Source organism: Mastigoproctus giganteus, chromosome 13 (genome assembly GCF_048544385.1).
Source record: "Mastigoproctus giganteus isolate SK-2022 chromosome 13, ASM4854438v1, whole genome shotgun sequence".
Taxonomy (NCBI): Eukaryota; Metazoa; Arthropoda; class Arachnida; order Uropygi; family Thelyphonidae; genus Mastigoproctus; species Mastigoproctus giganteus.
The window spans coordinates 112,482,296-112,496,789 of record NC_143587.1 but is presented as its reverse complement, the minus strand read 5'-3'; the positions used below and the strand labels follow the sequence as shown (position 1 = coordinate 112,496,789).

General features: G+C 35.3%; 1 protein-coding gene across 1 annotated transcript in view; it reads right to left on the bottom strand.

The window, feature by feature from the left end:
* LOC150076369 (uncharacterized) overlaps positions 1 to 14,494 on the bottom strand; it is a 265,264-nt gene that overhangs the window by 224,887 nt on the left and 25,883 nt on the right. The window contains exon 4 of the mRNA XM_090388089.1: positions 1,171 to 1,268. Within this exon, the coding sequence (XP_090244215.1) occupies positions 1,171 to 1,268 (98 nt within the window). The remainder of the gene's footprint in view (positions 1 to 1,170; positions 1,269 to 14,494) is intronic.

Genomic DNA, 14,494 nt, shown 5'->3' with positions numbered 1-14,494 from the left:
AATTATTTTCATTATCTTTTACATTGTATACAGTTAAAAAGTTATTTAAAAGATATTTTTAAAATTCTTTATGGACATTCCAGAAGGTCAAGGACCAATTTAAATTTTTCCTATTGATTATTATATTCGATTAATGCGTTTCCGTTTTGCGTGATGCGCTCGCGGGACGAATTAATCGCGTTAATCGAGGCCAGCCTGTAACGTGATTTTCTTGCACATACGAGGGTGGTTCAATAACTCGTACATAATAATGTTACTCAGTTGTCTGTCTCGTACGTATAATAAAGTTTAATTGATAAATTAAACACATGTTAAGACATTACCAACATTAAATACGGTAATAATAAAGTACAGCAGACTCTCGATTTACCAGGACACTTCAAGACTCCAAATTAAAAAAAAAAAAAAATCAAACAGAAATCATAAAATTCAAGTAATAACTAGAATCGGTATAAACAGATATTTTTGCAAGTCATAAATAAGGACAACTGGTGTTATAAGTCATCATTGTGAGATTAGTGTACCTATTATCTTGCAACCCCCACTGGCTTCACACCTACTGCTCAAAACAAAAAAAAAAAAAAAAAAAAAAAAAGAGACCAAATGTTTAGCACGTCGCGTCAATTGTTGCGTTCCGTAGCACTGCAAAATGACAAATTTTGTCTCGTTATTTATGTCAGGAATGTCAGAATTTTTTTTTTTTATAGTAACTATTATTTATTTATTTAATTTCTTTTTTTGTTTAGAAACCGTGAAAATAATGGGCAAACAGTCATGCTTTCAAATTAAACAAAAACTTGAAATTATTCAAAAGTTTGAAAACAGTACATCCGTTAAATCTCTAATGAACTATTATGTTGGTGACCAACCATACGCAACATCATAAAAAAATAAAGGAAATACTGGACACGCGAGTAGCACGTGTGTTTTTTTGTGGTTAACTGCGGGTAACGAATCAACGGATACAGGGGCACAACTGTTCTTATAATGAACTATTTTGCAAATTAAAGAAAAAAAATTAGAAAATACAAAATAACTGTAAAAATTGACATTTACACTTTGTTAGTGAAAAAATCGTAATTTGTTGGTGCTGAAATAACAGAAACTTACAATATCTAATCATTACAAAGTTCAAGAAGATAAAATTCTTCATTAAGAATGTATACTTACATAAAGGCGAAGTACTCTCTCCCAAGTTTCCTTAAGCTTTTTTCTCTTATCTTTAAGCACTTTTTCATTTAGCGGTGGAGGTGCATTTACATTGTATTCTAAAAATATATTTTTATTACAACTATTATCAAATTTTGTATTAAAACTAACATTTTATAGCTAAATTTAGAGACTAATTCAATTTTACTAAAATATTATTAGTAACATTTAATTATTTAAACATTATTTACATCAAAAAAAATCTAACAATCTAGTTATGTACCAGCCACTTGGAGAAATCTAAATCCATAAAATTTTTGCATACAAATTCTATGATCTATTACTATGACAGAAAACATCATAATGGTGTCCCAGAACCATTATTCCAAATTAATAATACAGTACAGTGCAATGAAACACAGTACAATATAACAACAACAATAATAATAAATATCTGAAACAACAACAGCTGCCTTGGAAAATAAAAAGTGACAAGACATGCAAAACACATTCCAAAAATGATCCATGTTAAAGTAGCAGCAGTAACCTTCTAAACTTTTTTCCAGGAAGTTATCATTAAAAGTCTTTCACAACAATTCTAAGACCAGAACTTCTGATCATAGCAGATCTGTTGATCCTCTTCCGCTTCCACATGAGAGTGACTACCTTTTTATAGCCATTGATACAAAGTGTCCAACCATTCAGGCATCACAGTCCACATGAATAGTAATTTGCCATGTTAATCAACAAGCTTCTGACAACACAATGATTCAGTCGCTTTCGAAGTCCATCAGCTGTATAACATCACCTCACTTGTGTAAAGGCATCGAACACTCTTAAGTAGTCATTTGCTCACTATTCTATTTGTTCATTGACATTTACATATATTTTTATAACACTTTCAGAATTCTGTCAGGATAGTAACAGGTACATTATTGGGCATTTTACTGCACCATCAGCTTGACATGATAATTGTTTACATCCATATATGTCACAGTTCTGTGTGCAAATTTTCAGGTAAGTCCATTCACCTCTTTCTGAGTGGGGTAATTTCAATGACTAGCAGTGTAATTTCATGTTTATAATTTTTTTTTTAATAATTTTCACCAGAATTAGTACAGGTTTTGTCTTACTGAAAATAACACCAGTAAAAAAAAAAAGAACATGACACTTATTTTTCATTAAAAATTTTTAAAATTACTGCATTACACCTTAAGGACATTTGACTTTTATTTCTTAACTTCTTTTTTCTGGATTAACAGAAAAGAAGTAAAGAAATAAAAGTGTAATGTTTATATTAATAACATAACATTAGTCCAAGAGAAAAGTAAACTAATTTTCTTGTTACCAATTAAATTATTAATAATATATAAAAATAACTTTTCACAAAATTTCACAAAATTCAATGTAACATTCACATTCAACGTTTTAGTATTAGTAGGAGCAAATGAAGCAAGAAAGCAAGTTTATAGAGCATTAGCAAAAAAAGCTAATTAATGCTTCCTATATCACCTGCCCAGGCCTTCTAACAATTTTTCTAGTTCTTCCTTAACTTTATTCAAACTATCCACCTCTACAACACCAGATGGGGGCTAGTTCCAACAATCAAGCACTCACTAGCTGAAAGCAAATTTCTGCATACCTACCCTGCAGGCATCCTTCCTCAGCTTGAATTTATGCCATCTGAGCATGAGAAAGGATTCCATCAGCACTGAGCTTACTCAATCTATTCAAAGCCTTAAAAACTTCAATCAGATTGATTTGCAGGTGCCCAAGAGGCAGGTGCTGCAGTTTACATAATTCAAACCTTTCCTGGTAAGAGTTCCATTTGTTCCTCTCACTAATCTCATTGCTTTTCTCTGCACCCATTCCAACAGATCCACATCTTTCCTAAAATGTGGCCTCCAGACCTGTATGAAGTAGTCAAGATGTGGCTTGACCACTGCCTTATAAAATGAAATAATCACTTCCTTATCCCTGCTGGCAAAATTCCTGTATATCACTGACAAAACTCAAATGGACTGTCCTAGCTGCATTGCTCAGAGAAATTTAAAACTGTATGCATGTTTTTTCATTTTCCACTAACTTTAGTAGAGACCCACAAAGTTGGTACAATAATCTGGGATTACTGCTTTCCATATGAAGTACTTTGCAATTGTCAATATTAAATTTCAATTGGCACTTCTCAGCTGATCAACCTAATTTGTCAGGATCTTGTTGCAGTAGCATACCATTATCACTGTCATTAACCAACCTGCAAACTTAGACATTAAGCCTGATATGCCTTAATTAATATAATTAATGAACATAGAAAACAACAATTAGCCCAGCACTGAACACCGAGGGACACCTATAATAACTTTAGTCCAAGAAGAGCAAAGCCCACTGATAACCACTCTTTCTCCTCCTATTCCACCACTCTTTTATCTATTGCAGTAACTTGCCCTTACTGCCACACTGCTCCATTTTGTATAGCAATCTTTTATGTGGAACAGGTATCAAAAGCTTTTCTGGAATCTAGGTATATGACAACAAAATTATTTTTTGCATCCAGTTGCTTTATTACTTGTCATAGTATCCAATCAGATTGGTCAGAGAAGCTCACCCTTTAACAAATTCATGATGTGACTGCATTTCTGTCTAGATGATCCTACGTTACTCCTTAAACCAGTGATTCCATTATTTGCCTTAGAATGGAAGTTAAGCTAACAGGTCTGAAATTATCATGTCACCTTTCCATCCCCCCTTTGTGAAATGGGGATACATTTTTCATTTTCAGTCCATAGGTTTTTTTTTTTTTTTTTAGGAGCATTAGCAACTAAGGCCATATTGCTCCGGGGATATGCGGCGGTCATTCCCTGACCTTTCCGCATCTTCTGTATTTGGTGGTCACAGGCTCGAACCCTAGTCTAATCAAGAAGCATGTGCTATGCACTGCTGCTCCTGCCCACCTGGCTACGGAGGCACCCCCAGTCCATAAGGACCTCCCTTGAATCCAAGGATGCTCTCATAATCATGGCTAAAGGTTTGCTTGCCTCTCTTAATATAACTGGATAGATCAAATCCACCCCAAGTGCCTTTTTTATGTTAAGCTGCAACAAAATATCCTCCACTTTCCTCTCAGTTATAACAAAATCATTCAACTCCCTATTAGAATGACAGACTTTCAGCATACCCATCCCTAAAAAATTCCCCGTGCGTGAATGTAGACGTAAATTACCTAGTCAGTTTCTTAGCAACCTGAGCAGGCTCATCAAAAGTTAATCCATGCATATCTAGTGGGCCAATATATTCATCAACTTCATTCTAGTCTTTACATAAGTAAAGAAGTCTTTGTTGGTTTTCTTTGCCAGACTCTTCTTGTAATCTGACTTAGTTTGCCTAACCTCCTTTGTGACTTGATTGAAGACTAGATCATAGCTACTGTAGACATCTGTATCACCTGATAATTTATATGCATCCCATGCATTTCTCTTCAGTTCATCTGTTGTTATTTGGTTTTTAGGAGCATTAGCAACTAAGGCCATAATGCTCTGGGGATATGCAGTGGTCATTCCCTGACTTTTCCGCATCCTCCGTATTTGGTGGTCACGGGCTTGAACCCCGGTCTAATCAAGAAGCTTGTGCTACGCATTGCTGCTCCTACCCACCTACGGAGGTGCCCCTTCAGTTCATCTGACTTCTATTTAGGTCTAAGCTTTGAACAGTATCTCTTAGAATAAAAAGTTCTAGCAGCTTCTACAATTGCATTCTTGGGTACTTCCCATTTTGAATTTGCTGTTGGTAACTTCAGTTGGTCCCACTGTATAGAATTTAAAAACTGTCTTAGACCACTGTAGTCACCTTCAGAAAAGCAACACCCCTCCCTTTGTCGTTCACAGTAGTTACATCTTTAAGTAAATTCCACATCAATACTTTGCAGGTGTCCAAGAGGCAGGTGCTGCAGTTTACATAACTCAAACCTTTCCTGGTAAGAGTTCCATTTGTTCCTCTCACTAATCTCACTGCTCTTCTCTGCACCCATTCCAACAGATCCACATCCTTCCTAAAATGTTCTGAATTCATAAAGGGTTGCTGCTGATAATCAGAACAAGAGTACTGTTTTCTCTTGTCTCTCTAACATGCTTGTGTAGAAAACAATCATCCAATAAATCCACAAAAGTCTTACTACTGTGTGTGACCAACTCAGAGTTGCAGTTAATATCTGGAATGTTAAAGTACCTCATTATAAGACATTCAGACATACTGCCCTACTCTATACGTAAATATAGAGTATGAATATAGATATAAAGATACAGCTTTATTTCCTCTTGGATGTTTAATAAAAATTGAAATTAACATGTATTTCATGGACGTGTGATTTAATAAAATAAACAAATAGCAACACATATTTGTAGTTAGCACTTGATAATTTTCCTAAAATGAGGTCTCCAGATATGCAGTACACAAGCTGTCATCTGACCAACACCTTATACAATGGGATAATCACCTTCTTATCCCAGCTGGCAAAATTCTTGTATATCACTGACAAACACCATGAGCTATCCTGGCAGCAGCCTGAAGTTTACTTTATTTTACTTATTTCTCCTGGATGGATTTTAATAACAATTGAAAGATAACAATTGTTATCTTTCAGCTGTTAACAACTTTTAATCACTGCTGTAGTTAATATAAAAAGAAAATAGTAATAATTCATGATTTACATATTTGGTAAACAAAAAATAATTTTTCTTCTTCTGCTTCGATTTCTTCATTGTATCAATGGTTATCCTCGACCTAACTTTCTTTTTTTTTTTTCTTTTTTTTTTTATATTTTAATTTTGTTCCTCCATTCTTTTCTGCCATCCCAGTCTCCATTCTTCAATTTCCTCTTTTTCATAGCCACCCTCACTTCCTCCATCCATGTGCTTCTAGGTCTTCCTCTCCTTTTCCTTCTGGGGGGGAGGGGTATCCATTCCATTGCTTTTTTAGGTAGTATCTCTTCCCCCATTCTCATAACATGTCCATACCATTCTAATATAAGCTTCCTTGCACCATATAGCTAATGATGATAATAATAATCTTTTTTTGTTCTATTTTGTCAATGACGTTTATTTGAGCATCCATTGCTTTTCTTATTTCTTCATTCCTAACTCTTTCTACCTTACATCTTTGGGCTGATCTTCTCCAAAAATAATTTTTAGTAACAAAAATAAACAATGATGTTTATTTGATCATCCATTGCTTTTCTTATGTCTTCATTCCTAACTTTTTCTAACTTAAGATCTTCAGGCTGATCTTCTCCAAAAATAATTTTTAGTAACCAAAAAAAAAAAAAAGTTGCCCATTCATTCCCCCAATCAGTGCATGGTAACAATATTCAGTGCTTCGGGTACAATATACAGTATACTTTTCATAAATATCACATAAATATTCATAAATATTAAAAAAATTCTATCTGCTGGATTTCTATTAGCCCAATTTTAATGAAATTTGTGATATCTTGACAATCTTCCTAAAAGAGCCAAATATAAAATCTCATGAAAATCTATCCAATGGGAGTCAAGTTATTACATGTGGGCTGATGGATGGAGAGAATGGCAGCCATGTTGAAGACAATATGCATTATAAGTATATATGCAAACATGCCTGAAAAAAAAAAAAAAGGAAAAAAAAATGTATTTCCATAAATAAAAAACAAAGCTATACACCTGTTAGGTGCATCATGAGATTTGTTATGACCAGGTTTATGGCCATGTTCTATTTTTGTTATGGCCATGTTCTATTTTTGTTATGGCCATGTTCTTTTCTTAATCTGGAAGAACTTGTCTCTGCCAGATTAAGAAAAGAATTCAAATCACTGAAACTGAAATTTAACGTGGTAAATCGTCTTGAGTTAAAAATCTTGCAGTTTTTCTCAAAAAATTCATTTCAGCTGAAGTGATTCGCCATTCATCTTGTTTTTGATGGTCCAAGCTTCACTTCTGTATATGAGTATTAGTCTGGCAAATGTCTTATATACTTTTATTCTGGTATCCTTCTGCACTTTTGTTGGATTAAAAACTTGATTGATTATTCTAAGTGCTCTGTTATAGTGCTGAATTTTATTAGTAATATTGTTTTCTTTTTCATAAGTCAGGCTGTAGCTAAAATATTTAAGCAATTTACTTGTTCATGAATTGTATTACCAATACAAATTTTGCTTCAGGTGGGTTCCTTTCCTTGAAAAGCCATGATTTTTGTTTTTGCCATTTAACAAATGTTAAATTTTTTTGCAGTAACATTTAGATGGTGTATTAAGTATTGTAACTCATCTTTGTTATTGGCCAGGAGCACTTGGTTGTCAGCATATAGTAAAGTATCAAGGTGATTACCAATTTGTAATGTAATACTTCCGTGTTAGTCACTGGTGTCTGATAATGACAATGATGTACTTTTGTATATGCAAGGCTGTAGTGTTTTTTTTTTTTTTTTTATGAGAATCCCAAACACGAGAGGTATTATAACCTACAGTACTTAGTACCGTGCTATGCGGGCATACACAGTATACCTCTGGAATTTTTTTAGGCGGTGAATAGCAATATACCTTCTGGTTTTTGAAAGGCTTGAAAAAACAAATATTAAAATATTCACTGAAAATTAAAAAATTAATTTACTAGAATTTGATTCTTAAGCAATACTTATAGTTTTATCATTTTTAATATAAATGCCATGTGTGTTAAATGTAATATAAAATCATGAGTATTAAACATGTAGTTTCAGTTGATAGATAAAAATAAATAAGCTAGGATGATAGATGCACCAAAATGTGCAAAGCAGCACTAAAGGATGCAAAAGTTTATATAAGTATGTAAGAATTGAAAAATACACAAAGTGCCATGTACTAGAAGGGTGAGGATAGCAAAAAAAAGCAATGTAGGTTGGTAAAAGGAGAAAAAAATGTGAATATCCTATAAGATATAATGAATTAAGAAAATTATAGGTGAGGAAACTCACTTATAATTCAATTAGAGGTGAGGGAACTGCAAAGTAAAATGATTTAATACCAAATGATTAAACAAATAAAATAAAATGTGGGATAGCTGTCATCCAATATGGGTGGGCAAATTTAGTTATAAGTCAAATATAGGGATAGCAAAAGTCTGATGCAAGCTGAAGTAAATATTGATACATGGTCATGTATACCTGATATTAATTAATATTAATTGGTTGTTACCTGATATATATTAATATTACCTGATATCAATTAATATTAATTGGCTTAGTTGCAAAGCCAATATTAATTGGCTTTGCAACTGAACTGATATTAATTGATATTAATTGCAAAGCCAATTAATATTAATTGATATTAATTGGCTTTGCAATTCAATTTATAATTCTCTTAATTCATCATATCTTATAGGATATTTACATTCTTTCTCCTTTTACAAACTTACACTACTACTTTTTTCTGCTATCCTCACCCCTCTAGTACTTGGCACTGTGTATTTTTCACTTCCATCTATGCAAACTTGTTTTCCCCTGTACTAGGTTTGGTTTCTTAATGTATTATTTTCCCACGTAAGAAGTTTCCCGGGTAAAAAGTTTTTCCGCATAAAGAGTTTATGATAAAGAATACACAGTGTATTATTATAATGACATTTTCCCAATTAATACGTTTTTAAATATAGAAATTATTTATTTTTAATATTAAAAATATTAAACGATATAAACATTTGGTGCCAAGCATCATTTTAATTCATAATAAACCACTGAAGTAGGTGAAATGGCATCATATTTAATATACACGTATCTCATATTGTGATGCCTTCACAAAATGTTGCCCTGATATTGCACTACTTCCAATAAGCAATGCTTCGTCAATGGAGAAGACTAATGTTACTTATTCTCATCGGATACTACCACCCAGGGGTTGTGAGGTGATGGTATCCACTGAGAATCTTTTGGCTAAGCATTACCTATTTGAGAATCCATTGTTGGAACATTGCTTATTTGAGGTAGTTCAATATTAGGACAACTCACTGCGAAGGCACTCACAATATGAGATATAATAAAAACGATGCCATTTTATCTACTTCATTTACTAAGAACTAAAATGATGCTTGACACTAACTTGTTCAATTGGTGAACTGTCTGAGACTTTCAGTGCTAAAACATTTTTAGTAGAAACATTCTGATATAATGGAAGTGACATATTGCAATTGTTTTCATCGATATCCATAACTGGATATCGATGACCACATTAAGCATTAGGTTCTGATGGCTGTGAACAGTTCAGAATTACTTAGTGGATTGTTACTGTACCTTATTGTAATTGTGACCTTTTAAGGTACGTTGAAACTCTTCATTCCAACTTGTTAATAAATGTTAAACAATTAGAAATCCTCAGTTTAAAAATGTTTCCCATAGGCAGAGTAAAATATTTATAAATTCTGAAATAGTACTTAAAAATCATCTTTAACTTATGTATGTGTATCTTTTCGTTTTTATTTGTGTAGTTAATATTTCATACCCTTATGCCATTTTCCCTTCTAAGAAGTTCTAAACCTCCAGTCCCTTGAAAAACTTCTTATCCAGGTTCTACTGTATACATGTCTACTGGTGTTCAAAGAAAGTGCATCACCCCCTTAAAATTGTAATTGTCATCTGAATAACATAAGTACATGTCAATATTTCTTACAGATTGCATCAGATAAGATTGACACACGTAGGTGATGATGTAATATTACATCAGCTGTTACTTTCAGCTATATAAGCATGCTCTGCAAGGGTTGCAGTCATTCCTTGCTTGTGTCAGGATGGCGAGTTACATGCAGTTGATGCCATGAAGAAAGTGCTATTGTTGCTTTACGTGAGGAAGGATGTTCTTCCTGTCATATTGCTTATAGAGTGTCTTGTAATCAGTCAACAGTGAGTAGATTTCTTTCCAAACTCAAGAATACTGGTTCGGCTGATATGAAAAAAGGAACTGGTCGCAAACAAGTCTCTACGCCAAAACAGGACTGCATTTTGAAGCGCTTATGCCTTAAAAACCATAAAGCTTCTTCATCTGAGCTGAAAAGAGAATGGGAAGAACATACAGGAGTGATAGCAAGTACAGTAACAGTCAGAAGATGCCTCTTCAAAAATGGACTTGTAGCTGGTCAACCTAAGAAGAAGCCCTTCCTCACACAAAAAATGAAAAAAGCCCGATTAATCTGGAGTAAGGAGCATGTCAAATGGACCCCCCGAGCAGTGGAAGTCAGTTATTTTGTCGGATGAGAAGAAATTCAACCTGCATGGCTCTGATGGGAGACAAACGATTCACCATAGAAGTGGTGAAGAATACCATCCAGACTGTATGGTTTCTACAGTGAAATTCCCTACCAGCCAAATGATATGGGGTTGCATTTCATATCATGGAATAGGTCACCTGCAGTTTATAAAAGGTTCCATAAATGCCAATGGATACCTGGCTATAATGGAAGGCAAATTTCTGCCAACCATTAGAGACCATTTCAACCTGCCAAGTAATTGCATCTTTCAGGACAACTCTGCTCCTTGTCATCAGGCGAAAAGTGTAAGTAGGCACTTCTGTAGTTACTTTAGCTTCATTTCTGCATTAGAGGTTCGACAGTAATGTGTTTACATTTGTTACAGATGAAAAAATGGTTGGAAGAATGGTCCATTACAACTCTTAGCTGGCCAGGAAACAGCACAGCCGGACCTGAATCCTATAGAGAACTGTTGGCATCGCGTGGAATCTGCAGTTGCCAGAAAGAAACCAAAGACCCTTCGTAAACTTCAGGAAGCCATAATTTGTGTTTGAAACCACAAACTATCAGTTGATTATCTTCAGAAATTGATCTTGTCAATGCCTCGATGGTGTGCTGCTGTCATCAGGGCCAGAGGCAGTTCAACTAAATATTAGTTTGCACCTGGTGAACTTTTCATTTTGTTTTCCATTTAAAATGATAAACTGAAGCAAACTGAGAGTTTCTGATAACATTTCAGCCATAATTGTCGTGTTTACCAAAACTGTTGTATAAAGGTTGCAAATCTCATTTTGGAATATTTTGAGAGCACCTGTCAAATATTACTTAGCTTAGCCTTAACTATTAATAAATATCTTTTGTTCATATTTCTATTTGTGATGATAATCACAAAAAGAGTAAAAGAGTATTTTTCTGAGAGTAAAATTTAAAATTTAAGAAAATCTATCCACTAGAAGTTGTTATTATGTATTCTCAGTAATCCACAAAATCAGTCTTTCCTCATACAGTTGCCCCTATACAGATCTCACCACATGGATTACTATTAGTATTAACAGTGGCAAATGATGCAACAAAGCAAGCTTATACAGCATCAATCAAAAAAAAAAAAAAAATGACACCCTGTCTGCACAGGCTACTGATCGATAAATTATTGATAGGACACCATGGGCTTTCCTAGCCAACTGTGGTGCCAACTACACTGCTTGGAGAACTTCATATCATAACTCCCAGATCCTTTTCTTTTTCACTGTTTTTAATTCAATCCCTTGCATTTTTCTGACCATTCTTGTAGCCGGTTCAGTTCAAGTTCTCAAGGAATGCTGCTTGACACTGGTCATTAACCATGCTCCTAATCTTTACATCACTTGCAAATTTTGGTGTCATAACTTCAATACCCTTGTTAATGTCTTTTATGAAAGTAAGAAAAAATAGTGGTCCAAAAATCAATCCTTTGGGGTTCCACTTCTGATGTTACACTAATCTGATGAATATTCAGTGATCACAACCCTCCGCCTCTTTTTTTTTTTTTTTTTATGTGAACCCCAAACACGAGAGGTATTAGAACCTATAGTACTTAGTACTTAGTACCGTGCTTGGGTTTGAGGTTAAGAAGACGAAAGAAGATATTTGTTGACATTGGACTTGAACTTCTGTAGATTGTAATTTTCAGGAAATACGTATGAAGGAAGGTTGTTCCAGAAAACAGCAGTTGAATGAATACATGAGGAAGATGAAAAGTTGGTTCTGTGGGTTTGAAGTTGGACAGTAAATGGATGTTGGCTGGTGGCGGCACATGTTTGGACTGTTTTGAAAGAGAGAGCAGGAATTATAGAAGCCAATTCAGAAGAACAGTGCCCATGGAAGTATCTGTAGAAGAGGCATGCAGCAGAAACAGTGCGTCTATGAGAAAGCGAGTGGAGAGACTCTGTTAGAGATGAACCATTAATTAACCTAACTGCCCTCTTCTGAATGGAATCAAGAAGCCTGAGAGGGGTTTTGGGGGCACCACCCCAGATGTGGGAACAATATTCCATGGCAGGGCGAATTTGTGATTTATACAGAGTGAGCAGCTGTTTGGAAGAAAAGTAACGCCAAGAGCGAAAGAGAAAACCAAGTTTTTTAGATGCAGAGGAAGCAATATTTGTAATGTGCTTGTGCCAAGAGAGATTAGAAGTCAGGGTAATCCCCAAAAGAGATATATCATTTTGCCTAGAAATCGGAGTGTCACTAAAGATAAGCATAGGAGTAGAAGAATCCTTTTTGCGAGATATAAGACAAGACTGAATTTTAGAAGGGTTGAAATCAACTAAGTTGTCTTTGCCCCACTGGAGAATTACCTGAAGATCGGCATTTAAGGAATTGGTAGCAGATTTTCGAGAAGTTGAAGCTGATTGAGCAGGACAAGGTTTCTCAAAATGGAAAGTTGAATGCAATGTGCTATCATCGGCAAAACTATGGATAGGATTTCCAGTCAATGGAAGAAGGTCATTGATATACAAAAGGAAAAGAGTGGGGGAAAGAACTGAACCTTGGGGGAAACCGGCATTAGTGGAGAAGTTAGAAGACAGAGAGCCATCTACCATCACCCTCAGTGAGCGATCAGAGAGAAAACTGGATAACCAATTACTAAAAACAGTTGGCAAACCATAAGATGGAAGCTTGTTTAGAAGACCTTTATGCCAAACACGATCAAAAGCCTTTGAGATGTCAAGAGCAACTACTTGTGTTTCACCGAACCTTTCCATTGAATTAGTCCATAAATGGGTAAGGCGCCTCCGTAGCCAGGTGGGAAGGAGCAGCAGTGCATAGCACACGCTTCTTGATTAGACCGGGGTTCGAGCCCGTCACCACCAAATACGGAGGATGCGGAAAGGTCAGGGAATGACCACCGCATATCCCGGAGCAATATGGCCTTAGTTGCTAATGCTCCTAAAAAAAAAAAAATAAATAAAAAAAATAAATGGGTAACATGAGCCAGAATATCTCCAGTGGATCGACACTGACGGAATCCATACTGGTGATCGTTGATCAGACGAAAGGTTTCTAGGTAGTTTAAGAGTTGGCAGTTAATTGATTTCTCCATTACTTTAGAAAGAGTAGAAGTAATTGCAATGGGACGATAATTGGATGGGAGGGATTTGTCACCCTTTTTAGGAACTGGCTGGGTATGAGCAAATTTCCAAGCAGAAGGAAAAACACCTTTGGAATAAGAAAGTGAAAAAAGTCAGCAAAAAATAGGAGTAAGTTCAGGAGCACAGGTTTTGAGAACAAGTGGAGAAATACCATCAGCCCTGGAGCTTTCTTAGCATCAAGATTCATCAAAATCCTTCTGCTATCCTTTTGATGGAAGACCACAGGAGGCATTGAATGGAGCCTGTTGGGAATGGTGGGAGGTGTTTTACCAAGGTCATTAATACATGAGCTGGAAGAAAAATGGGATGCTAGCAGGTCAGCTTTATCCTTGGCTGAAGTGGCAACAGAACCATCTGGTTTGGACAGAGGTGGGAGCAAAGATGGGCAAAAGTTGCGGCCAATAGCTTTGGCAAGAGACCAGAATGCTCGGCTACCATTAGGGCAAGAAGCAAATTTTCTACTCTTAGCCTGTTCAAACTCTAGTTTGGACTGATTAATAACTGCTTTACAACTGTTGCGAGCTTTGGTGTAGGCAGAAAATGGAACTGAAGAATTAGAAACAAGCCAATTACGATATGCAACATTCTTCTCTTGGACAGCCTTAGCACATTTATTAGAAAACCAAGGTTTATATAAAGGACGAGATTTTAAAGTGGAGTGTGGGATAAAGGGTTCCATTCCTGCAAGAATAATTTCACTGACACGATCTGAGCAAACGTTGACATTAGAAGTTTTGAAACAGTAATCCGACCAAGGAAAAGAAGAAAAGAAGTCTCGCAGCAAGAAGTCTTGCTCTACAGTTCATCTTAGAATCTTGCCCATGATGCCAACATGTTTCTGCTTGTACAGTAAGCTCTCATGAGGGACTGAGTCAAATACCTTGCTAAAATCCAAATAAATGATGTCAAAATTATCCCTACATCCAACTCATGAGTAACTGTGTCGAAATAGTCAATCAATTTAGTTAAACATGATTTTCC